This window comes from Salvelinus fontinalis, chromosome 29 (genome assembly GCF_029448725.1).
Source record: "Salvelinus fontinalis isolate EN_2023a chromosome 29, ASM2944872v1, whole genome shotgun sequence".
NCBI lineage: Eukaryota > Metazoa > Chordata > Actinopteri > Salmoniformes > Salmonidae > Salvelinus > Salvelinus fontinalis.
The window spans coordinates 45251837-45279559 of NC_074693.1; the positions used below are offsets into that span (position 1 = coordinate 45251837).

Consider the following 27723-nt stretch of genomic DNA (forward strand, 5'->3'; position numbering starts at 1 on the left):
TTTTTTTGTGTGCACACAGTACCAGTCAAACATTTGGACACACATACTCATTCAAGGCTTTTCTTTATTTTGACTATTTTCTACATTGCAGAATGCCAAGAGTGTGCAAAGCTGTCATCAAGGCAAAGGGTGGCTACTTTGAAGAATCTCAAATATATTTTGATTTGTTAAACACTTTCTTGGTTACTACATCCTTCCATATGTCATTTTATAGTTTTAATGTCTTCACTATTATTCTACAATGTGGAAAATAGTAAAAATAAAGAAAAACCCTGGAAGGAGTAGGTGTCCAAACTTTGACTGGTACTTCTAAGTATTCAGATCCATTACTTAGTACTTTGAAAGCACCTTTGGCAGGGATTACAGCCTTGAGTTTTCATGGGTATGACGATACAAGCTTGGAGTTTCTAACATTCTTCTCTGCAGATCCACTCAAGCTCTGTCAGGTTGGATGAGGAGCATCACTGCACAGCTATTTTCAGGTCTCTCCAGAGATGATCGATCTGGTTCAAGTCCGGGCCACTCAAGGACATTCTGAAACTTGTCCGGAAGCCGATCCTGCGTTATCTTGGCTGAGTGCTTAGGGTCGTTGTCCTGTCTGAGGTCCTGAGCAGGTTTTCATCAAGGATCTCTCTGTACTTTGCTCTGTTCATCTTTCTCTCGATCCTGGCTAGTCTCCCAGTCCCTGCCGCTGAAAAACATCCCCCCCAGCATGATGCTGCCACCATCATGCTTCACTGTAGGTATGGTGCCAGGATTCCTCCAGACGTGACGCTTGGCATTCAGGCCAAAGTTCGACCTGTGCCGACACAATCCTGTCTCGGAGCTCTACGGACAACTCCTTCGACCTCATGGCGTGGTTTTTGCTCTGACCTGCACTGTCAGCTGTGGGACCTTATATAGACAGGAGTGTGCCTTTCCAAATCATGTTCAATCAATTGAATGTACCACAGGTGGACTTCAATTAAGTTGTAGAAACAACAAGGATGATTCATTGACCTAATGTATTTCTGTTTTTTTTATTTTTTTTTATACATTTGCAACAATTTCTAAAAACCTGTTTGACGAGGAAAAAAAACAAATCAACTTTAGAATAAGGCTGGAAATGTGGAAAAAGTCAAGGGGTCTGAATACTTTGACTGGTACTTCTAAGTATTCAGTTTTTCATGTAAAAACAAATAGTCTATGTCTGGCCCACGAATTCAGTTCTCTCAATATGGCCTATGCGCTGATTGAGTTTGACACCCCTGGGTTAGAGTATCTATTTATGTAGCTAGCTGTTTATTTAGCAAGTTAAAAACGCAGACCCTAACGTTAGCCATCTAGCTAGCTAGCTGGTGGGAGGATGTCATGTCATTGGAGGAGTTGGTTGAGAGGCCGACTTTTCCCCCTCATATCATTTTTCAGTACAGTTAGAGATGGTTAGCTAACAAGAAATGTGAATCGCTTTGCGAGTTAGCTATTCTGAACTTAAACGACTTATCGACAGTTAGCATATCTCTTAGTTATCTATCAAATGTTTTTGGCATCTATAAAATGAGCGGGCAGGCAAGCTGCAGTAGGACGAGTAGGCAACTATTCCCCATCGATTATCAGTGCAATTTTGACGGCCAACTAGCTGAAAAAGTTTGAGAGGGTTTATCTAATGTTCCTTTGTTAGATTTTAGCTCATCTTGCTCTGGCTAACACTAGTTGTTGATCTTGTTTTTGATGTGCATAACTGAGGGAGAAAGAGCCTACCTTTTCATGGTTGTTTGATCAATAGGACTGTAAAGTTTGCAAATGTAAGAGGACACCCCGTGGTGTTTACATATTTCCAGAAATGCAGTCAGGTGTATTTTCTGGCTTTTGGTGATTGCGTTCTAATGATCTAAAGTCGCGCTGTTGTTACTGCCTGTAATCACATAGTACAGGTCAAAGTGAACGATGGCAGGCCCGTGTGGCAAATGGCTTATTTGCATATAGGCCAACTGTAGCTCTGATTGGCGCCCTGGTCTGAGTAGACTCCGGTCCTGGACAAGGCAGTTTTATTTACTGCAGTCTATTAACTGCACAAATGCATGGGATCTTTCCCACTCTATATTGCTATATAATTTTAACAAATGCCTTACTTTACATCATTCCCAAACATTCTATGAATTTATGAAAATGACTATATCTATGTGCACACTTGTGAGAAAGTGAAAGTCATATTCTTCCTGGGTATATATAAAAAGATTTTAATACGATTTCATGTTGCTAAAACGCTGTCAGTTCCACTTTAAATAACTATAAATACATCAACCTATTCACATTCAATTGTCAAATTGGATTCATACGCAACTTTAAGGACAAAATATTAGCATAATACTGAGTGGATTACCCAGCATAAAGACAGCCTTTAGGACAGCAAAGACAGCCCCGACCACTATGCTGTTCTGCGAGGCAGCCAGAAGGTGGCGATCACACGACGACCGGATCCCAACAGAAGACTTATCTGCAAAATATAAAATCATTTTCATTAAAATCAAAAACATATATTAATTCATGTCATCAAATATTTAAAATAATATAAGATGTGGGATCACACTTGGAATTAATTTGTTTTGTGAGTACCTGACTTGGCTCCATCCTGGGGGCAGGGGTTGCGTTGGGGGGTCTTGAAAAGGTGCAGCAGAATCCTGCAGGTCAGACGGGCTCCGGGCTCAGAGTCCTGCTCACTGCAGGCTGGGAGGAGACACACACAGAGAGAGGTAGGTTAGAAGGGTACACATACAGACGGTCGCACAGACAGCCACACACAAGCTGGGAAAGTTGGAAGCTGGGAGGGTTGTCAGTGAAATGGGACACACCTGGGCTCGGGTGTGTCCCGGGGATAAGTACACCTTCCCCCAATACATTGAAGAGACTCCACGCAGACACACTGTTTTTTTTGTTGTGGCATTTTTGGCCTCTCTTCATTTGTTTTTGCACCTCTCAATACCCCTCATTATCACCATCTATGCACACATCCACTCACTTAGACTACTGACTTCACACCCATGTTACTTTAATAAATATATATGTTTATTATTTCATTGTCTCCCTCTTTTGTTAAAGGCTACGAGCCGGTTCGCATCCCGGGGTCAATAGCCTTGACTTTGAGACTGGTGTTAAGCAGGTACTATTTAATGAAGCTGCCAGTTGAGGACTTGTGAGGCGTCTGTTTCTCAAACTAGACACTAGTGTATTGTCCTCTTGCTCAGTTCTGCTCCGAGGCCTCCCACTACTCTTTCTATTCTGGATAGAGCCAGCTTGCGCTGTTCTGTGAAGAGAGTTGTACGAGATCTTCAGTTTCTTGGCAATTTCTCGCATCGAATAGCCTTCATTTCTCAAAAATGCTGATGCTCCAGATACTCAACTAGTCTAAAGAAGGCCAGTTTTATTGCTTCTTTAATCAGAACAACAGTTTTCAGCTGTGCTAACATAATTGCAAAAGGGTTTTCTAATGATAAATTAGCCTTTTAAAATTATAAACTTGGATTAGCTAACACAACGTGCCATTGGAACACAGGAGTGATGGTTGCTGATAATGGGCCTCTGTCCCATGTAGATATTTCATTTTAAGAAGTAATCTTCCGTTTACAGGTACAATAGTTATTTACAACATTAACAATGTCTACACTGTATTTCTGATCAATTTGATGTTATTTTAAATGGACATTTTTTTGTTGCTTTTCTTTCAAAAACAAGGACATTTCTAAGTGATCCCAAACTTTTGAATGGTACTAAACAGCTGTTGAAGATCGCTAAGCACAACCAGGTTGAAATTAGTGATAAAAATTGTTAGGTTGATACTGAAGGCCAATCTGATGTAGAGTGGTATACGTGTAGCTACCACTGGGGCAGCCTCTGCCGAGGACTCGCCACCTCCCCAGCTGTCTCCCCATTTCACTCTGTTAGCCCTAGTAGTCTTTCTTTTGAACAGCAGAAAGAACTGCTTCTGTTACAGCTAGAGCATGATCGTGTTAAGCATGATAAGGAATTGAAATTTAAACAGGATTAGGAGCGTGCTAAAATCAAGCTGCAACAAGCACGGCTAGACTTGGTTAGGGATGGACAGTGGTCGGTGAAGGGTTTGCTTAGGGAAGGTGACCCTGATTTACCTAGGGGTTGCTCCTCTCTCGGTCGTGCCCCGGACACATATTATGTTGTTGGAAACTGACGTCTGTTGCTAGCATTTTATGAAAAGGACCCAGATGTTATTTTCTTTGTTTGAGTGAGCTGCTGACGCTAAGAGTTAGCCTGATTCTGATCGCACTTTAATAGAGCATATTCAGCTCTTTGTGTAGCTGACAGTGTCAGCTATGCTAAGGTTATAATGGCTGTTTTACAGATTTACGAATTGCTTACTGAGGCTTACCGCCAACGATTTAGAACTTTAAAAAAGGCTGATAAAGACTCATGTTGCGTTTGCGCAAGAGTTATCTTCACAGTTTATTCGCATTCCGCCTCTGTACTTTCCATAGGTTGTGTGATCTGATTATGCTAGAGCAATTTAAGGACACAATCCCGGATCGAACAGCCACGTACATTAACGCACACAAAGTGAAGACCGTCTCTGACGCTGCGGTTTTGGCGGACGAGTAAGTTTTGACTAACAAAAGTAGCATTGCAGAGTCCCATATTCGGAGTGAGTGGGGGCGTCCGGAGAGATTTGGGTCTCGCCCACCGAGACACTCTGGTTCACGGGCAGATCTTCATTCATCTAGGGTTGAGCCTGGTTCCCATGGTAAAGCTGACTGCAGTCAAGTCTCACTACTGTCAGTGTTCAGGTCACCGGAAAAACGAAAGTCCTGTTCTCAGGGCTAAGGGTAAATTCAGTACTAGCGCTAACGTTAAACGTAAGCCTACGGCGTTAGCGTCACCTGTCCCACATCCGTTCACTCCTGTCAGTTCGTCTCATGCCCAGGTGCATGTGGAAGTCCCAATTGACCCAGATTATTTACCTTTCATGAGAGGGTTCTGTGTCTCTGTTAGGAAGTAACGACCCAGTGCCAGTGAAGATCCTGAGGGACACCAGTGCCTTTGAGTTGTTTGTGTTAGCAGAGAAGGGTAACAGACTCTGAGTAGAGGTGATATGGTCCTTGACTAGTCTCTCAAAGCACTTCATGATGACGGAAGTGAGTGCTACGGGGCGATAGTCATTTAGCTCAGTTACCATTTTTCCTGTTCCCAAGAAAGCGAAGGTAACTGAGCTAAATGACTATCGCCCCGTAGCACTCACTTCGGTCATCATGAAGTGCTTTGAGAGACTAGTCAAGGACCATATCACCTCCACCCTACCTGACACCCTAGACCCACTCCAATTTGCTTACCGCCCCAATAGGTCCACAGACGACGCAATCACACTGCACTCTGCCCTAACCCATCTGGACAAGAGGAATACCTATGTGAGAATGCTGTTCATCGACTACAGCTCAGCATTTAACTCCATAGTACCCTCCAAACTCGTCATCAAGCTCGAGATGCTGGGTCTCGACCCCGCCCTGTGCAACTGGGTCCTGGACTTCAAAACGGGCCGCCCCGAGGTGGTGAGGGTAGTTAACAAAATCTCCACCCCGGTGATCCTCAACACTGGGGCCCCACAAGGGTGCGTTCTCAGCCCTCTCCTGTGCTCCCTGTTCACCCACGACTGCGTGGCCATGCACGCCTCCAACTCAATCATCAAGTTTGCAAACGACACTAGTGGTAGGCTTGATTACCAACAACGACGAGACGGCCTACAGGGAGGAGGTGAGGGCCCTCGGAGTGTGGTGTCAGGAAAATAACCTCACACCCAACGTCGCCAAAACAAAGGAGATGATCGTGGACTTCAGGAAACAGCAGAGGGAGCAGCCCCCTATCCAAATCGACGGGACAGTAGTGGAGAAGATGGAAAGTTAAGTTCCTCGGCGTACACATCACAGACAAACTGAAATGGTCCACCCACACAGACAGCGTGGTGAAGAAGGCGCAGCAGTGCCTCTTCAACCTCAGGAGGCTGAAGAAATTCGGCTTGTCACCAAAAACACTTAAACTTTTACAGATGCACAATCGAGAGCATCCTGTCGGGCTGTATCACCACCTGGTACGGCAACTGCTCCGACCACAACCGTAAGGCTCTCCAGAGGCTAGTGTTCACAACGCATCAATGTTCACAACGCATCACCGGGGGCAAACTACCTGCCCTCCAGGACACCTACACCACCCGATGTCACAGGAAGGCCAAAAAGATCAGCAAGGATAACCACCCGAGCCACTGCCTGTTCACCCGCTATCATCCAGAAGGCGAGGTCAGTACAGGTGCATCAAAGCGGGGACCGAGACTGAAAAACAGCTTCTATCTCAAGGCCATCAGACTGTTAAACAGCCATCACTAACATTGAGTGGCTGCTGCTAACATACTGACTCCTCCCTAGCCACTTTAATAATGAAAAAATGTATGTAATAAATGTATCACTAGCCACGTTAAACAATGCCACTTTAAATAATGTTTACATATCCTACATTAGTCATCTCATTTGTATATACTGTACTCTATACCATCTACTGCATCTTGCCTATGCCGTTCGGCCATCACTCACTCATATATTTGTATGTACATATTCTTATTCATTCCTTTACACTTGTGTGTATAAGGTAGTTGTTGTGAAATTGTTAGGTTAGATTACTTGTTAGATATTACTGCATGGTCGGAACTAGAAGCACAAGCATTTCGCTACACTCGCATTAACATCCGCTAACCATGTGTATGTGACAAATAAAATTTGAGTCTGATTCGGGGAATAGTATTTTAATTAGGAGAAATCGGGTTGAACATTGTCAGTTCCATTGCATAAGCTGATGGTGGATTCTGAACTAGTGGAAGGCGAGTTTGTTTTAGGGGTGCGTCCTTTTTTGGCTGTTGACGGTATCGATGTTATCGTTGGGAATAACTTGGCTGGCGAGCGTGTAGGGCCTGTCGTGTCTCCACCTCTAGTGGTTTCCGCTAAGCAGTCATTTGTAGGGATTCATGATGAGAGGGCGCAGAGTTTTCCCAGAGGTGTTCCCTGCGTGCGCAGTGACGTGTTCCATGAGCCTTGGCGACCTGGTCACTGCGCTGGCTAACGATAATGTTACAAACAAACCCGTCACTACTTTCCCTGTTATCCGTGACCCGCTCCGATCTAATCAAGGAGCAGTGGGCTGACCCCACATTAGAAGTGGCCTGTGCAAATTTTGCCTGTGCAAGAGTTGGGAGATGTCGCCCATGGCTATTTTCTCCAGGATGATGTCCTGATGAGAAAATGGATGTCTCTTTTTCTGTGGGGGAGGTTTTCTGTGGGGGAGGTTATTAGTCAGGTTTTTGTACTAGTTAAGTTATGTTTTGTGAGTTGGTGTTAAACATCCCACGATGATCTTGCTGGACATCCGGGCGTGAGGAAAACTTACAATCGCATACTGAGACATTTCTTTTGGCCTAGGATAAAGAGGGATGTTTCTGCGTTCATCAAAACCTGTCACACCTGTCAATTAACAGGTAAACCGAATCAGGCCATTAAGCAGGTACCACTGTTTCCTATTCCCGTAGTCAGCCAGCCTTTTGAGTATCTGATTGTTGACTGTGTTGGCCCTCAGCCTCGCTCTAAGAATGGTAGTAGTTACCTGTTTACTGTGTCAGACCACTAGGTTTCCTGCTGCCTATCCTCTACGTTCTATCACGACTAAGTTTGTGCTAAAAGCTTTGACTCAGTTTCTTGCCGTTTGGAATCCGTAAGGTTATTCAGAGTGACCAAGGTTCTAATTTCACCTCTAATCTGTTTGGTCAGGTTCTCCAACAGCTCCATATCAAACACAAATTGGCTAATGCCTATCACGCACAGAGTCAAGGAGCGCTGTAACATTTCCATCAAACACTTAAGTCTGTTGTGAGCATATTGTACGGAGATGGATAAGGATTGGGAGGAGGGGGATGCCATGGTTACTGTTAGCCGCCAGGGAGCTTTCAAAGGAGAGCACAGATTTCAGTCCAAATGACCTCATGTTCGGACATAGTGCGCGTGGGATTCTAGCAGTGCTCCAGGATGACTGGAAGTCTCCTAAGACACCTCAGTCCCTGTTATCTTATGTGTGTTATTTCTGGCGACAACCTATACACCGCTGGTGAGATGGCTAAAGAGAAGCTGCCATCTTCACAGAGGAGGATGAAAGGAATATTTGATCGGCGAACTGAGCCTCGTCACTTTAGTTCAGGTGATCAGGTTCTTGCTCTGCTGACAATTGTTTGTTCTCCCTTTCCCAAGTTTCATAGTCCATATACGGCTGTGCGCCAGCGCACTGAGCAAAACTGTATAGTTGCCACTCTGGAACGGAGGAAAGCGCACCAACTGTGCCATGCAAATCTGCTAAAAACCTATTACGCACGTTCTGAGGCCGAACAGTGGGAGTCCACAGAGGACGTTAATCCTATTATTTATTTTGGCCAGTACGGTTACGTCGCTGGGTTCTTCTTTTTGTCATGCTATGTCTTCGCATGGTGAGGAGGATGTCCCTGGTCCTGACGATTGCATACTGCAGGGTAGATTGAAAAATTCAGGTCACTGGATGTTTTGGATAGCCTTCTTGCTCATCTAACTGCTGATAGGCGAGTTGGTCGGTCTGATTCAGAGTTTTCCAGTTTTGTTTTCTGATACACCTACACATACAAACTAAAAATAGAACACGATACTGACGTTGGGGATGCTGACCCCATCCGTCAGCGGTTCTACAGAGTTTCGTCAGAGAAACGTAGTTGTCAGGATGTTGAGATCTGGTACATGCTGGATAATGATATTGCAGAGCCTTTCTAAAGCTGGGCTTTCCTCTGTATCTTGGTCAGTAAACCAGATGGGACAAAGATGTTGTACGGACTACCGTAAGGTAAACAGTGTCACAAAGCCAGATTCATTTCCTCGGATGGAGGACTGCGTTGATCAGGTTGGAGCAGCGAAGTTTGTGAGCAAGTTTTACCGGTTAAAGGGCTATTGGCAGGTGCCACTGATGCATAGGGGACACAATCTTTGCCTTTATTACACCCTCCCGTCTGTACTCTTATTGGTTATGAGTTTTGGCCTGCGTAACACACCTGCCACTTTTCAGCGTCTTTTGTCTCCGGTCTCGTCGGTTGTGCTGTTTATCTGGACGACGTAGTGGTTTATACAGATACTGGTGGACACGTTCTAATGCGCGTTGTCCCCGAGTGTTGTGACATATGCGTGTCGCCCACGTGATCTGCCACTGTTTATTTAGTGTTGTGCTGTTGCTCCTGTCATCAGTCCCTGCTGTCCTCCTCTTTAAAAAATGGTTATGCTTAAAAAAGGCAGCTTCCTGTGTGCACTGGTTGCTGAGGTCTGGGGAGGACGAGGTTGGCTGGGGCAGTTTTAACCAGGGCAGTATGTTTGTTTTAGAATATAAAAAATAAATAAAACGTTTTTTGGTTAGTGTGGTGTTCCAGGGTCCTTGGTGGTCCCCCAGTTTTATGGGGGGAGACCAAAAAGTTGGACCCGGATGGGGACCCAGACCCTGAATGGACCCAAGAACAATCAGACCCAGACCCGAGAACAAATCGACCTAGACAGTCCTATACTCAGCTGGCCCCTCCACCAATTTTGTGTTAAATGCACTACAACAAAGCTTTCTAAGTGTCCAACAAGCTTTCTCTACCCTTAACCTTGTTCTGAACACCTCCAAAACAAAGGTAATGAGGTTTGGTAAGAAGAATGCCCCTCCTCCCACAGGTGTTATTACTACCTCTGAGGGTTTAGCGCTTGAGGTAGTCACCTCATACAAGTACTTGAGGGTACGGCTAGATGGTGCACTGTCCTTTCTCAGCACATATCAAAGCTGCAGGCTAAAGTTAAATCTAGGCTTGGTTTCCTCTATCGTAATCGTTCCTCTTTCACCCCAGCTGCCAAACTAACCCTGATTCTGATGACCATCCTGCCCATGCTAGATTACGGAGACAATTTATAGATCGGCAGGTAAGGAAGTTCGAGCGGCTAGATGTTCTTTACCATTTGGCCATCAGAATTGCCACCAATGCTCCTTATAGGACACATCACTGCACTCTATACTCCTCTGTAAACTGGTAATCTCTGTATACCTGTCGCAAGACCCAATGGTTGATGCTTATTTATAAAACCCTCTTAGGCCTCACTCCCCCCTCACTCTCGCCCTCATCCTCCACATACAACACCCGTTCTGCCAGTCACATTCTGTTAAAAGGTCCCCAAAGCACACAAATCCCTGGGTCGCATATCTTTTCAGTTCGCTGCAGCTCGCGACTGGAACAAGCTGCAACAAACTGGACAGTTTTATCTCAATCACTTCATTCAAAGACTCAATCATGGACACTCTTACTGACAGTTGTGGCTGCTTTGTGTGATGTATTGTTGTCTCTACCTTCTTGCCCTCTGTGCTGTTGTCTGTGCCCAATAATGTCTGTACCATGTTTTGACAACTTCACAGGGGACTTTGAAAACAGGCTTAATGAGGCCTTGTCCTCTGAGATGCAGCCTTGATTGGCCACCACAGACACACACACTGTGCAGAGTGGGACCAAACACACTCCCTCCTGCTCAGACAGAAAATACAAAAGTAATGCATTATGGGGATGGGAGTATCTTCAAAGCCTAGAGAGGCAGGCAGACAGGGCCTCTGTGTACTGTAAACTCATTTATACCGAGATGGCAGAGAGTTTAGGCTAGATTAACTTCTACTTCATCACAATCCCGGATCCGGGAGCACCCACCTCAGTAAAGAAGCTGACTAGCATAGCGTCACAAGCAAATACTAGCATCTAAATATCATTAAATCACAAGTCCAAGACACCAGATGAAAGATACACATCTTGTGAATCCAGCCATCATTTCTGATTTTTAAAATGTTTTACAGGGAAGACACAATATGTAAATCTATTAGCTAACCACGATAGCAAAAGACACCATTTTTTTCCTGCATAGGTAGCTATCCCAATTTCGACCAAATAAAGATATAAATAGCCACTAACCAAGAAACAACTTCATCAGATGACAGTCTGATAACATATTTATTGTATAGCATATGTTTTGTTAGAAAAATGTGCATATTTCAGGTATAAATCATAGTTTACCATTGCAGCCACCATCACAACTCTCACCAAAGCAACTAGAATAACTACAGAGACCATTGTGTATTACCTAAATACTCATCATAAAACATTTATGAAAAATACACAGCGTACAGCAAATGAAAGACAAAGTTCTTGTGAATCCAGCCAATATTTCAGATTTTTTAAGTGTTTTACAGCGAAAACACAATATAGCATTATATTAGCTTACTACAATAGCCAACCACACAACAGCATTGATTCAGGCCAACAATAGCGATAACGAATAAACCAGCAAAATATATTACTTTTTTCACTAACCTTCTCAAACTTCTTCAGATGACAGTCCTATAACATCATATTACACAATACATATAGAGTTTGTTCGAAAATGTGCATCGTGGTTATACAATGAGAAAAGTAGCCAAGCTGCCAACAATATGTCGGGAGAAATCTTGGGAGAGGCACCTAATCTAATCAGTAACTAATCCTAAACTTGACTAAAAAATACAGGTTGGACAGCAAATGAAAGATACATTAGTTCTTAATGCAATCGCTGTGTTAGATTTTTTTAATTAACGTTACTACGACATACAGCGTGTGTTAAAGCGAGACCGCACCGAAATTAATGGCGGAATACGAGTTTAACATTTTTCAACAGAACAACGAATTAACATCATAAATAGTTCTTACTATTTGATGAGCTTCCATCAGAATCTTGGGCAAGTTGTCCTTTTTCCAAAAGAATCGTTGCTCGGTTGTAGATTGTCTTCTTCAACGTTCGAATTAGCAGTAAACATTAGCCATGTGGCAAAGACGTGTCCAACTAAAACGCAGCACTAATAAATATCCGAAAATCGCAATATACTGATATAAACTGATATAACTCGGTTTAAAATAACAACATTATGATGTCTTTAACACCTATATCGAATAAAAACAGAGCCGGATATATCTAAGGGCTATAACGGGAGCTTTCTAGAATGACATCCAGAGGTCCTTTTTGCGTCATGGCGAAGAGAAGAAAGGACGGACCCCACGTTGCCAGCCCATTTATAAGCTCTCAGATCTGCCTAACAACACCATTTCAATTCTCACTATTCGCTGACATCCAGGGGAAGGCGTATGCAGTGCATCTCAACCAATAGAAGACAGGCAAATTAATAAACGGATCTCAGAACAGCCTGCAGATTTCAGCACTCACATCCTCATAGGAAAATTGCTCCAACTCCAGTTCTGTTTTACTCGCAGATATAATTCAAACGGTTTTAGAAACTAGAGAGTGTTTTCTATCCAATAGTAATAATAATATGCATATTGTACGAGCAATAATTGAGTACGAGGCAGTTTATTTGGGAACGAAATTATTACAGTGCCAACAGCACCCCCTATTGAGAAAAGGTTAAATAGGAGACTGGGATCTAAGAATCTAAGAGTAAGGCCTGGTTGGTGTTCCTTAGGGCATGCAACGAAAACGCTTCAAAACATTTAGCAACGATAAACGAAAATGAACGTTCCTTATTAGACCGAGTACAGGTAGTCAGTCCATCCCTATTTCACGGTTTTCTTTTCGTTTGGTGCCTCATGAACAGGACCCTGGCATTGGGTCTGGGGGTGAAAGACGGGCTCTTACCAGCGTTGAGGAGGGAAGGGATGGCTACGCAGCGGACCAGGTCCTCCAGGAGAAGACACTGACGGGCAATGAGGATGGCTACGAAGGTGGCCAGGGAGTCATGGAAGGAAAGATCGCTGACCTGAGACAGAACAGAGAGAAGGAAACAGAGAAGGAAATGTTCAAATTTGATGTGGACTGCTAATTACTCAACACGTATTGGTGTAGAGAGAAAGAGATGCTGGAATGTTACTGTGTGTTCCACTCTAATCGTGCCTCTAAGAGCCGGAGGAGCATTCAGCAGGTCGGACACGAGGCGCATCTGGCAGGGGCTCCTAACGATCACGGATTACAAAAACAAAGCCAGCCATGTCGCGGACACCAATACCGGACAAGCTAAACACCTTTTTCTCACGCTTCGAGCACCACGATGACTAAGCAGCCAAGGAGAGCCCCAGAGGACAACGAGGGTTACGTACATGGGTCTTTTTATAAACTAGGGTACTAGTGAAAATGTCCTATGCTGGACAACTTATTACATCTGGTGATAAGTCACTGCTAATAATCTGCCAAAAATGTTCATGTAATTACATTAAGATGTAGCTACAACGCAGCTATCGTAAAGTATTCAGACCCCTTGACTTTTCCCACACTTTGATAAATTACATTCTAAAATTGATATTTTTTTCCCCCCTCAAATCTACACCCCTTAATAACAAAGCAAAAAACAGTTTTTTTAGTAATGTTTACAAATGCATAAAACATTTTTAACCTGAAATCTCACATTTACATCAGTAAATCATCCCTTCTTTCTTTTCTCTCCAAAACTCTTGAACGTGCCGTCCTTGGCCAGCTCTCCCGCTATCTCTCTCAGAATGACCTTCTTGATCCAAATCAGTCAGGTTTCAAGACTAGTCATTCAACTGAGACTGCTCTTCTCTGTGTCACGGAGGCGCTCCGCACTGCTAAAGCTAACTCTCTCTCCTCTGCTCTCATCCTTCTAGACCTATCGGCTGCCTTTGATACTGTGAACCATCAGATCCTCCTCTCCACCCTCTCCGAGTTGGGCATCTCCGGCGCGGCCCACGCTTGGATTGAGTCCTACCTGACAGGTCGCTCCTACCAGGTGGCGTGGCGAGAATCTGTCTCCTCACCACGTGCTCTCACCACTAGTGTCCCCCAGGGCTCTGTTCTAGGCCCTCTCCTATTCTCGCTATACACCAAGTCACTTGGCTCTGTCATAACCTCACATGGTCTCTCCTATCATTGCTATGCAGACACACAATTAATCTTCTCCTTTCCCCCTTCTGATAACCAGGTGGCGAATCGCATCTCTGCATGTCTGGCAGACATATCAGTGTGGATGACGGATCACCACCTCAAGCTGAACCTCGGCAAGACGGAGCTGCTCTTCCTCCCGGGGAAGGACTGCCCGTTCCATGATCTCGCCATCACGGTTGACAACTCCATTGTGTCCTCCTCCCAGAGCGCTAAGAACCTTGGTGTGATCCTGGACAACACCCTGTCGTTCTCAACTAACATCAAGGCGGTGGCCCGTTCCTGTAGGTTCATGCTCTACAACATCCGCAGAGTACGACCCTGCATCACACAGGAAGCGGCGCAGGTCCTAATCCAGGCACTTGTCATCTCCCGTCTGGATTACTGCAACTCGCTGTTGGCTGGGCTCCCTGCCTGTGCCATTAAACCCCTACAACTCATCCAGAACGCCGCAGCCCGTCTGGTGTTCAAGGCTTCCCAAGTTCTCTCACGTCACCCCGCTCCTCCGCTCTCTCCACTGGCTTCCAGTTGAAGCTCGCATCCGCTACAAGACCATGGTGCTTGCCTACGGAGCTGTGAGGGGAACGGCACCTCAGTACCTTCAGGCTCTGATCAGGCCCTACACCCAAACAAGGGCACTGCATTCATCCACCTCTGGCCTGCTCGCCTCCCTACCACTGAGGAAGTACAGTTCCCGCTCAGCCCAGTCAAAACTGTTCGCTGCTCTGGCACCCCAATGGTGGAACAAACTTCCCCACGACGCCAGGACAGCGGAGTCAATCACCACCTTCCGGAGACACCTGAAACCCCACCTCTTTAAGGAATACCTAGGATAGGATAAAGTAATCCTTCTGACCCCCCCCCCCCCCTTAAAAGATTTAGATGCACTATTGTAAAGTGGCTGTTCCACTGGATGTCATAAGGTGAACGCACCAATTTGTAAGTCGCTCTGGATAAGAGCGTCTGCTAAATGACTTAAATGTATTTAGACTTTGTTGAAGGACCTTTGGCAGCAATTAAGTCCTCTTGGGTATGAAGCTTGGCACACTTGTATTTGGGGAGTTTCTCCCATTCTTCTCTGCAGACCCTCTCATGCTCTGTCTGGTTGGATGAGGAGGGTCGCTGCACAGCTATTTTCAGGTCTCTCCTCAAATGTTCGATAGAGTTTATCAAGGATCTCTCTGTACTTTGCTTCGTTCATCTTTCCCTCGATCCTGACTAGTCTCCCAGTCGCTGAAAAACATCTCCACAGCATGATGCTGCCAATACCATGCTTCACCGTAGGGATGGTGCCATGTTTCCTCCAGACGTGAGGTTTGCATTCTGGCCAAAGAGTTCAATCTTGGTTTCATCAGACCAGAGAATCTTGTTTCTCATGGTTCAAGAGACCTTTAGGTGCCTTTTGGCTAACGCCATTCGGGCTGTCATGTGCCTTTAGCGAGGAGTGGCTTTCGTCTGGCCACTCTACCATAAAGGCCTGATTGGTGGAGTGCTGCAGAGATGGTTGTCCTTCTGGAAGGTACTCCCATCTCCACATAAGAACTCTGGAGCTCTGTCAGAGTGACCATCAGGTTCTTGGTCAACTCCCTGACCAAGGTCCATCTCGCCGGACTGCTCAGTTTTGCAGGGTGGCCATTTAAGAATGATGGAGGCCACTGTGTTCTTGGGGACCTTCAATGCTGCAGACATTTTTTGGTACCCTTCCCAGATCTGTGCCTCAAAACAATCCTGTCTCGGAGCTGTATGGACAATTCCTTTAACCTCATGGCTTGGTTTTTGCTCTGACACGCAGTGTCAACTGTGGGACATTATATAGACAGGTGTGTGTCTTTCCAAATCATGTCCAATCAATTGAAAGATCAATGGAAACAGGATGCACCCGAGTTCAATTTTGAGTTTCATAGCAAATGGTCTGAATAAGGTATGCTTATATTAAACATTTTCAAAAATTGCAAACAACTGTTTTTGCTTTGTCATTATGGGGTACTGTGTATAGATTGAGGATTTTATTTAATCAATTTTAGAATAAGGCTGTAACGTAACAAAATGTGTAAAAAAAAAATAACTACTTCAAGGGGTCTGAATACTTTCCGAATGGAATAAAATTCATAGGTAAATCAACTCATGTTTACCCTTTCTCAGGGTTGGTGTCTTGACAGATTTGTTTAAAATCGTGTCACATAATACATTTACTTTTCTGTCCTTGCAAGTGTAAGTTACTGTGATATCATGTTTTAAGCATTAATTAGTTAAATTAGACATTGAACTTGAACCCTTTAAGAATCCTGGATCTAGCTTTCAGTCAAAGAAAGTCAAGAAATTCAGTGTAACTACGTAACATTTGTCGTCTCCTTATGTCAGCATTTCCCAAACTCGGTCCTCGGGACTCCAAGGTTAAAGCTTGATTAGTTGATTATTTGAATCAGCAGCTGTGTCGTGCTAGGGCAAAAATCTAAACGTAAATCCGGGGTCCCGAGTACAGTGTTTGGGGAAACCCTGCCTTACGGGCAGACAAATACAAAATGTACAGTATACGATTGCAAAATCTAATGCTTCTAACTGAAAGAGTCACCTTGATGCTTAAAACCTAAATCGATACTGTCATTAACGTGGTTCTTCAATAATTATGCATAATACTTGCTGGATGCGCATTTGGTGTCTGATTAGTTATGCCATGATATTTTCACACATCATCATCATACGATCCAGGAAGGATTTTTTTAAATAATTGACAGTCAAGTGATGAACAGCTGTTGTGATAGTGCATGCAACGCAACAGCAACAGCCCAAGTGCTGGATAAAAGGTGTTTGCGAGCAATGTTCAGAAAATCTTTTTTTTCCTCATTCCTCACGCTGGTGAAGACAGTTGTGCCTGGATCCACATTGGATCTAATATCCCTATTGAATTGATGTTGATCATCTGTTGTTGTGGGCTTTCTTTACAGCAGGGTCTCATTAGATTTAACAGAGAAAGCATCAAGGTCATGGGTTCATGTTTTAGTGCCTTGGATTGGACAGTCTACTGTGCTCATTTATATATGATAGACTATGATGCAACACCCAACGCTATTCCTATTAATTATTCTGGATATAATTATAAAATAAATACACTACCGCTCAAAAGTTTCAGAACATCTACTCATTCAAGGGTTTTTATTTCTACTATTTTCTATATTGTAGAATAATTGTGAAGACATCAAAACTATAAAATAACACATAAGGAATCATGTGGTAACAAAACAGTGTTAAGCAAATCAAAATATATATCAGATTCTTCAAATAGCCACCCTTTGCCTTGATGACAACTTTGCACACTCTTCGCATTCTCTCAACCAGCTTCACCTGGAACGCTTTTCCAAAAGTCTTGAAGGAGTTCCCACATATGCTAAGCACTTGTTGGCTGCTTTTTCTTCACTCTGCGGTCCTACTCATCCCAAACCATCTCAATTTGGTTGAGGTCGGGGGATTGTGGAGGCCAGGTCATCTGATGCAGTACTCCATCACTCTCCTTCTTGGTCAAATGGCCCTTACACAGCCTGGAGGTGTGTTGGGTCATTGTTCTGTTGAAAAAAAAATGCATAGTCCCACTAAGCTCAAACCAGATGGGTTGGCGTATTGCTGCAGAATGCTGTGGTAGCCATGCTGGTTAGGTGTGCCTTATTCTAAATAAATCGCAGACAGTGTCACCAGCAGAGCACCCCACACCAAAACAATTCCTCCTCCATGCTTACGGTGGGAAATACACATGCAGAGATCATCCGTTCACACACACATTTTTGTTGGAACCAAAAATCTCATATTTGGACTCCAGACCAAAGGACACATTTCCACCGGTCTAATGTCCATTGCTCGTGTTTCTTGGCTCAAGCAAGTCTCTTCTTCTTATTGGTGTCCTTTAGTCGTGGTTTCTTTGCAGAAAATTCAACCATGAAGGCCTGATTCACACAGGCACCACTGAACAGTTGATGTTGAGGTGTGTATGTTACTTTAACTTCTTTGGGGTAGGGGGTAGTATTTTCACGTCCGGATGAAAAGCATGCCCAGAGTAATCGGCTTGCTACAAAGCCATTAAAGCTAGAATATGCATATTATTAGCAGATTTGGATAGAAAACACTCTGACGTTTCTAAAACTGTTTGAATGATGTCTGTGAGTATAACAGAACTCATATGGCAGGCAAAAACCTGAGAAAAAAATCCAACCAGGAAGTGAGAAATCTGAGGTTTGTATATTTTCAACTAAGCTCCTATTGAAGATACATTGGGATATTGGTAATGTTGCACTTCCTAAGGCTTCCACTAGATGTCAACAGTCGTTAAAACCATGTCTGATGCCTCTACTGTTTAGTGGGGCCGAAGGAGAGAGGATTGAGTCAGGTCTGCAATGACCTGAACATGCTCTGACCATGCGCGTTCACGTGAGAGCGAGCTCTGTTCCATTTCACTTCTGTAGACACAGGAATTCTCCGGTTGGAACATTATTGAAGAATTATGTTAAAAACATCCTAAAGATTGATTCAATACTCCGTTTGTCATGTTTTTACGGACTGTAATATAACTTTAACTTTTCGTCCGTACTTTCCACTGGACCTGCCCGCGCGTCGTGAGTTTGGAAAGTGTACTGAACTCTAGAACAACAAGGAGGAATTTGGACATAAATGATGGACATTATCGAACAAAACTAACATTTATTGTGGAACTGGGATTCCTGGGAGTGCATTCTGATGAAGATCAAAGGTAAGTGAATGTTTATATTGTTACTTCTGACTTCTGTTGACTGCATAATATGGCGGCTATATTTGTGTCTTGATTGGGCTCTGAGCGCCGTGCTCAGATTATTGCATGGTTTGCTTTTTCCGTAAAGTTTTTTTGAAATCTGGCACAGCGGCTGCATTAAGGAGAAGTGCATCTAAAATACCATGCATAACTGTTGTATCTTTTAACAATGTTTATTATGAGTATTCCTGTAAATTGATGTGGCTCTCTGCAAAATCAAAGGATGTTTTGTGACTTCTGAACATAAGGCGCCAATGTAAACTCAGATTTTTGGAAATAAATATGAACTTTACCGTACAAAACATACATGTATTGTGTCACATGAAGTCCTATGAGTGTCATCGGATGAAGATCATCAAAGGTTAGTGATTAACTTTTTAGGGATAGGGGGCAGCATTTTCATTTTGGATGAATAGCGTGCCCAAATTGAACTGCCTCCTACTCTGTACCAGATGCTAATATATTATTAGCAGGCAATATTAACCAGGTGAAATTGTATCATTTCTCTTGCGTTCATTGCACGCAGAGTCAGGGTATATGCAACAGTTTGTGCCGCCTGGCTCTTTGCGAACTAATTTGCCAGAATTTTACGTAATTATGACATAACATTGAAGGTTGTGCAATGTAACAGGAATATTTAAACTCATGGATGCCACTCGTTAGATAAAATACGGAACGGAATAAACGTTTTGTTTTCGAGGTAATAGTTTCCGGATAAGTCAAAGGTATATGGTTTAGAGAGAAATAGTCGACGCATTATAATTCCTGTAATAACTTGCGGCTGAACTTGAAAGGGGTTCCTTCGTTATTTTACCGTTCATGTCTTCCATAGAGAATGTCTTGATCTACTTCAAATAAGGTCTGTGTTTCGCGGAGGAGCAGACTGACAGGGGACCATACAGACAAGCTCTGCTTTCTGCACTACAACCCAAAACTTCTTAACTGGGAATATTGAAGACCCATGAAAGCTGGTGGTTCGTTTTAACATATGTTCTCATGTTATTTGAGACTAAATGGATTTTATTTATGTATTATATTAAGTTAAAATAAGTGTTCATTGTTCATTCAGTATTGTTGCAATTGTCATTAGTACAAAAATGTGTGTGTGTATGATATATATACACTTTTGTCGGTCGATTAATCGGTATCGGCTTTTTTTGTCCTCCAATAATCGGTATCGGCGTTGAAAAATCATAAAATCGGTCGACCTCTGAAGTTTATAAAACTGTTAGAATTATGTCTGAGTATAACATAACTCATATGGCAGGCAAACTTCCAAACAGGAAGTGGAAATTCTGAGGCTGGTTGATATTCAACTCATCGCCTGTTCAAATTCCAGTAAGATATGGATCTGTTTGCACTTCCTATGCTTTCCACTAGATGTCAACAGTCTGTAGAACGTTGAATGAAGCTTATACTGTGTTGTGGGGCCGGATGAGAGGGGAACGAGTCAGTGGTCTGGCAGATTGCCAGTTCCTGGTCACGCGCATTCCACATGATATCGCTTTGCGTTCCATTACTTCTACAGACACGAAGGAATGCTCCGGTTGGAACGTTATTGGATATACATGAAAACAACATCCTGAAGATTGATTATCTACTTAGTTTGACAAGTTTATTCGACCTGTGATATAACTTTTTGAAGTTTTCGTCCGACTTGGACATAAATAATTGACATTATCGAACAAAACAACAATTTATTGTGGAACTAGGATTCCTGGGAGTGCATTCTGATGAAGATCAAAGGTAAGGGAATATTTATGATGTAATTTCATATTTCTGTTGACTCCAACATGGCGGAGAAATGTTGTGTATTTGAGCGCCGTCTCAGATTATTGCATGGTGTGCTTTTTCTGTAATTTATTTTTAGAGATCTGACACAGTGGTTGCTTTAAGAACAAGTTTATCTTTAATTATATGTAAAACATGTATCTTTCATCAAAGTGTATGATGAGTATTTCTGTTATTAGATGTGGCTCTGCAATTTCTCTGGATATTTTGGAGGCATTTCTGAACATGGCGCCAATGTAAACTAAGATTTTTGGATATACAAATGCACATTATCGAACAAAACATACATGTATTGTGTAACATGATGTACTATGAGTGTCATCTGATGAAGACCATCAAAGGTTAGTGATTAATTTTATCTCTATTGCTGGGAAAAATGGCTGTGTGTTTTTTGGACTTGTGATCTAACAAATTTATGTTGTGTTTTCGCTGTACATTTTTTTAATTTTATTATTATAAAAAAAAGTTTTTTTTTTTTTTTTTTTTTTTTTTTTTAATCGGACACAATGGGTAGATTAACAAGATGTTTATCTTTCATTTGCTGTATTGGACTTCTGAATGTGTGAAAGTTACATATTTAAAAAAATTATTTTTGCATTTCCCGCGCTGCCTTTTTAGCGGAAATGTTGTGGGGGTGGTTCCGCTAGCAACGTGTGTCCTAGAAAGGTTAATTTGATCTATATTTCTTCTTTTTGTAAATCCTCTCTTTGGCTGGAAAAATGGCTGTGTTATTCTGTGAATAGAAACTCACCTAACATAATCGTTCGGTTTGCTTTCGTAAAGCTTTTTTGAAATCGGACACTGTGGCTAGATTTACAAGTGTATCTTTAAAATGGTGTAAAAAAGATGTATGTTAATGAATTTTAATTATGGGATTTCTGTTGTTTTGAATTTGGCGCCCTACACTTTCACTGGCTGTTGAAGAGGTGGGACGCTAATGTCTCACGTACCCTAGAGAGGTTAACTCTGAAGCATTTATATGGGCTGCAATCTCTGCAGCAGAGGTAAGTATGGGTCGTCCATTCCTGAGACAGTACTCATGAGAGCCAGTTTCATCATAGCGCTGGATGGTTTTTGCGACTGCACTTTAAGAAACTTTTTTGGGCCCTATATGGACAACTATATAAATTACACAATTACAAGAAAGTCCTTGCATTTGACTTGCCAATGACTGTATGAACCCTGCTTAAAAAGAATGTACAGTGCATTTGGAAAGTATTCAGACCCCTTGACCGTTTCCACATTTTGTTACATTAAAGCATCATTCTAAAATGGATGACATTAAAAATGTTTCTCAATCAATACACAATACCCCATAATGACACAGCAAAAACAGGTTTAGAAATGTTTGCACATTTATACACTGCTCAAAAAAATTAAGGGAACACTAAAATAACACATCCTAGATCTGAATGAATGAAATATTACATAGTTGAATGTGCTGACAACAAAATCACACAAAAATTATCAATGGAAATCAAATTTATCAACCCATGGAGGTCTGGATTTGGAGTCACACTGAAAATTAAAAGTGGAAAACCACACTACAGGCTGATCCAACTTTGATGTAATGTCCTTAAAACAAGTCAAATGAGGCTCAGTAGTGTGTGTGGCCACCACGTGCCTGTATGACCTCCCTACAACACCTGGGCATGCTCCTGATGAGGTGGCGGATGGTTGGTAGGTGATCAAATACTTATGTCATGCAATAAAATGCAAATTAATTACTTAAAAATCATACAATGTGATTTTCTGGACTTTTGTTTTAGATTCCGTCTCTCACAGTTGAAGTGTACCTATGATAAAAAATGACAGACCTCTACATGCTTTGTAAGTAGGAAAACCTGCAAAATCGGCAGTGTATCAAATACTTGTTCTCCCCACTCTGTGTGTGTGTGTGTGTGTGTGTGTGTGTGTGTGTGTGTGTGTGTGTGTGTGTGTGTGTGTGTGTGTGTGTGTGTGTATGTATGTATGTATGTATGTATATCAAAATTGAGCTCAGGTGCATCCTGTTACTATTGTTCATCCTTTAGATGTTTCTACAACTTAATTGAAGTCCACCTGTGGACATTCAACTGATTGGACATGATTTGGAAAGGCACACACCTGTCTATATAAGGTCACACAGTTGACAGTGCATACCAATTCAAAAACCAAGCCATGCGGTCGAAGGAGTTGTCCGTAAAGCTCCGAGACAGGATTGTGTTAAAGCACAGATCTGGGGAAGGGTACCAAAACATTTCTACAGAATTCAGTGGCCTCCCATCATTCTTAAATGGAAGAAGTTTGGAACCGCAAAGACTCTTCCTAGAGCTGGCCATTCAGCCAAACTGAGCAATTGTGTGAGAAGGGCCGATGGTCACTCTGACAGAGCTCCAGAGTTCCTCTGTGGAGATAGGAGAACCTTCCAGATGGACAACCATCTCTGCAGCACTCCACCAAATCAGGCCTTTATGGTAGACTCAGACCATGAGAAACAAGATTCTCTGGTGTGATGAAACCAAGATTTAACCCTTTGCCCTGAATGCCAAGAGTCACATCTGGAGGAAATGTGGCACTATCCCTACGGTGAAGCATGGTGGTGGCTGCATAATGCTGTGGGGATGTTTTTCAGCGGCAGGGACTGGGAGACTAGTCAGGATCGAGGGAAAGATGAACAGAGCAAAGTACAGGAGACCCTTGATGAAAACCTTCTCCAAAGTTCTCAGGACCTGACTGGGGCGAAGATTCACCTTTCAACAGTACAACGACCCTAAGCACACAGCCAAGACAACGCAGGAGTGGCTTCGGGACAAGTCTCTGAAGGTCATTGAGTGGCCCAGCCAGAGTCTGGACTTGAACCCAATCGAACATCTCTGGCGAGTCCTGAAAATTTCTGTGCAGCAATGCTCCCATCCAACCTGACAGAGCATGAGAGGATATGCAGAGAAGAATGGGAGAAACTCCCTAAATACAGGTGTGCCAAGCTTGTAGCGTCATACCCAAGAAGGCTCATGGCTGTAATTGCTGTCAAAGGCCCTTCAAAAAAAAGTACTGTGTAAAGGATCTGAATTCTTATGTAAATGTGATCTTTTTTTACATTTTTAATAAATTAGTTAACATTTCAAAATTACTTTTTTTGCTATGTCATTATGGGGTATTGTGTGTAGATGAATGAGGGAAACCACAAACAATTTAATCCATTTTTAGAATAGGGCCGTAACATAACATTTGGAAAAGGTCAAGGGGTCTGAATACTTTTGGAATGAACTGTATAGTCATAGGGTAGACCATGTTGTTGTATAGGCAGAGTTATGGGCCAATTTGCATATTTGTTCCTCAAAGTGAACGGGGAACTGCATGAAAATCCTTTTTATTTTTGTTTCAAACCATTTTTAAAATGTTGATCACAATGTCACACATTGGCCCCATTATTTATAGAATTACCCACTTATGGTCTCTCAAAGACTAACTTAATTCATTCAAACGTGTTAACCATCGTAAGGCCGTCGTCCCAAACGGCATCCCTAGCCGTGTCCTCAGAGCATGTGCATACCAGCTGGCTGTTGTGTGTTCGGACATTTTTAAAACTCTCTAGCTCAGGCCGCTATCCCCAACTGCTTCAAATGTCCAATATCATCCCCATGCCCAAGAAAAGGAAAGGACCTGAAAGACTACCGACCCAACACTCACTTCCATCATCATGAAGTGCTTTGAGAGGCTAGTCAAAGACCATATCACCTCCACCCCCGACACAGTTGACCCTCTCCAATTCCCCTACTGAACTGACAGATCCACGGAAGACCCAATCGCCATTGCACTGCACACTGCCCTCACCCACCTTGACAAAAGGAATGCATATGTGAGGATGCTGTTCATTGACTACAGCTCGGCCTTCAATACCATAGTGCCCCCTAAGCTCACCACAAAGCTCACGGCCCTGGGATTGAACTCCTCCTAATGCAAATGGGTCCCGGACTTCCTGACGGGCCACCCCCAGGTGGTGAAGGTAAGCAACATTACCTCCGACAAACGATTCTCCACAAGGGGGCATCCTCAATCCCCTCCTGTACTCCCTGTATACCTGACTGCATGGCCTCAACAGTATTAGGCCTAATTACCAACAACAATAAGACGGCCTACTGGGAGGAAGTAAACACTGACGCCGCGGTACCAGGTAAACAACCTCTCCCGCAACGTCAGAAAAACAAATGAGCTGATTGTGGACTTCAAGAGGAACCAGACTGGGCACGCCCCCATCCTCATCAACTGGGCCGCCGTGGAGACGGTAAAACTGGCAAGATCCTCGGCATACACATCTCAATGCTGAAGAAATTCAGCCCGTCTCCAAGGTCCTTCACAGTGTTCAACAAGAACACCATCGAGAGCATACTGTCAGGCTGAATCATAAACTGGTATGGCAACTCCACCGCCTCGGATCGCAAGGCACTTTAGAGGGTGGTACGCTCAACCGAACACATTATTGGATGCACACTGCCTGCCCTCCAGGACACCTACAACACCAGGTGTCGCAGGAAGGCCAAGAAGATCATCAGGGCACCCAGCCACCCTAGCCATGGTCTGTTCTTCCCATTTCCATCACTCAGACCGTTGCAGTATAGGAACATCATGGCAAAATCTGTAAGTCTGGCCAATCGCTTCTACCCCCAGATCATCAGGCTGCTGAATAGCCACCACTAGTCAGCTATCTGCTCCCATGTCCCCCCCCCACCTACTCCCCCAGTCTTCCAACCAACCCTCTCCCCCTGCTGCTCCCCCTATGGACATTTCCAACTCCCCTCAACTGGCATTTACCCTGCCCCCACCCCCAATGGACATTATCATTACCACAGTGAATATGTATATATTATATATATTTTTATTATCCTGCATCGGAGCTGAAGAATTTCACTGTACCTTGTAACTACATCTGCAACCCTGTACACGTGACTATTAAACTCTCTGAATCTAAATGCATATTAATTGGTGTAGAGACAGAGCTGCAAGGCTATTGAGCAGTGTGTGCGTGTAGGTGTGCCGAGTGCGTGTGAACACACTCACGTCCACGTTGCACAGCAGGTCATTGAAGCCACAGTTGCCGTTGTTGGAGGAGCAGCAGAGGGCCTTGAGGACGCCCAGCCACTCAGCACTCAGAGAGCGACAGTACGCAGTCAGCTCCGCACACAGGATCCCAATGTCATTCACTCTGTATAAATAGACACACAGAGATGGGTATTAAACTCATAACACCTTACTATATAATTCATATAAGATACGTATAACTGGTTAGTTGACAGTCAAGACTCCTGTATTGTTTAATGCATCTGGACATATCCACAATCGATTATTGATAACGGTTTTATAGAAAAACAGTGCTTGCCTCTCGGGGTCCCGGTGATCCACGCACACATCCATGAGGACATTGCAGACAAAACTGTAGCGATTGGCGGGGCTGTCGTTGAGGATCTTACCCACCATGCTGTGGTTGAAGTTGTGGGCCGACGGGTTGGCGATGGCCTCCATCATGAACACAGGGTCCCACAGCATATTGGAGTCTGACGGGTCGATGTTACAGTAGATGGAGTTCTTTACCTTGGAGCAGAACTCACTGGACCAGGGAGGGAGAGACATATATTTAGAGAGCTGGGACATTGATGTTTCTGCATTATGATTCATTTACATGGCACTATAACATTCTATGGTAGCAATGTTAGCTCCCAATTAACATTACATGGGGGATATTAAACAATGCAATGTAACTGAATGTCTCAAATTTGAACAAATATTCAAAATTCTACAAGTTGCCCAAACTCTCTAAATACATGGCTCTGAGGGAGAGGAAGGACACGGATTGTTTTTAGAATCATTTGACGGCTACCATGTGGAGCCAAACATTTTGGTTTCAACACAATGTTTACTTGATTTGGCCCACTAAAACAATGTCATGGAAATGGTAGAATACAATACAACTGCATTGAACAGTTGATGGTCCATGTTGATGTTTAACCTGAAGATCTCTCCAAACTTGCTCTTGAGGTGACTGCAGGAGGTATAGAGGTCATACAGGTAGGCCAGGATGCAGCGCTCAGCTGAGGAGCAGTCTGCAGGGTTCACCCCTGACTTCACCACGATGCGCAACCTGGTTAATGAAAATAATTCATCACGTTAATGCAAAACAAAGGACAGAACGCTTCCTGTACTAAATGAGATATGGAAGGTGACCATTGCAATAGTCCCAAAAGTACAAACTCCAAAGTATTTGAGGGGCGCATTTGACTCCAAAGTATTTGATTTAGCGATACTTTTTGATGACCTAGGTCTGAATAAAACAGACACGGGTTTATTGTCAATGAATAGCCTAGGTACCTGACTGTTTCTGCATTCAATAACGCTATGTCACTGCCTTGCCCATACAATGGCTAAAGTCGATTCAGACTGGCGAACAGGCTATATAATAGGCATTCAGCTCTAGGGGTTGGATAGCGCCCCAGGCCAGTGATGTGAATGACTAAGGGTTGGATAGCATTAGCACCCAGGCTATAAAGGTGAATAGTTAAGCTTGTGTGACTTACCCGTCAAAGACCTGCGCCGTCTGCTCGGGGTTGAGGATGAGACAGGAGTGGTACCGCCGCAGCACGGCCACGATGCACAGACACAAGCCCGTGGTGTAGCTGCCCACCAGGCTGGACGACTTGAGCAGCAGCTCTGCCTCCACCAGGCTCAGCTCATTCAGCAGCTAGATACACAGGTACACACACACACACAGGAGAGGGGAAGCAAGAGAAGGTTAGTTTTACAAATATTAAAACCATTCAGGGGAAAAAAATTTGAAAATATAACTATCACTACGAGAAGTGTAATTAAATGCTACGACAGGGATAAAGCTGTACCTGAATGGCAAAGTCGATGAGGCCACTAATGTTGAGGGAGTACTCCATGAGGTCAAATATGAACTGGATGTGCTGGACCAGGGGCAGGTGATAGGACATCCCTAAGGCAAAGCTGGTGATCTGTTCCAGAACATTCCTGGACACCTAGTCATAGAGAAGAGAAGGGCAACAGGCCTACTGTAAATACATAACTGTGAATATCCACAACATTGCATACTCCAGTATTAAAATAAAAGGTAATTGAAAATATCAGTTTGCAGTGAAAGATGTGGTTTTATAGGAATCATTTAATTGC

The 27723-nt window shown here is 43.4% G+C and overlaps 1 protein-coding gene across 3 annotated transcripts in view; it reads right to left on the bottom strand.

Moving 5' to 3' along the window:
- The window catches only part of LOC129828033 (mediator of RNA polymerase II transcription subunit 12), a 71647-nt gene that overhangs the window by 25122 nt on the left and 18802 nt on the right, over positions 1-27723 (bottom strand). For all 3 annotated transcript variants that reach the window (XM_055889447.1, XM_055889446.1, XM_055889445.1), the window contains exons 18-25: positions 27429-27572; positions 27111-27274; positions 26546-26677; positions 25919-26146; positions 25600-25744; positions 12738-12858; positions 2596-2706; positions 2363-2476 (exon numbers count right to left, since the gene is read on the bottom strand). In XM_055889447.1, coding sequence (XP_055745422.1) covers positions 2363-2476; positions 2596-2706; positions 12738-12858; positions 25600-25744; positions 25919-26146; positions 26546-26677; positions 27111-27274; positions 27429-27572 — 1159 coding nt within the window. The remainder of the gene's footprint in view (positions 1-2362; positions 2477-2595; positions 2707-12737; positions 12859-25599; positions 25745-25918; positions 26147-26545; positions 26678-27110; positions 27275-27428; positions 27573-27723) is intronic.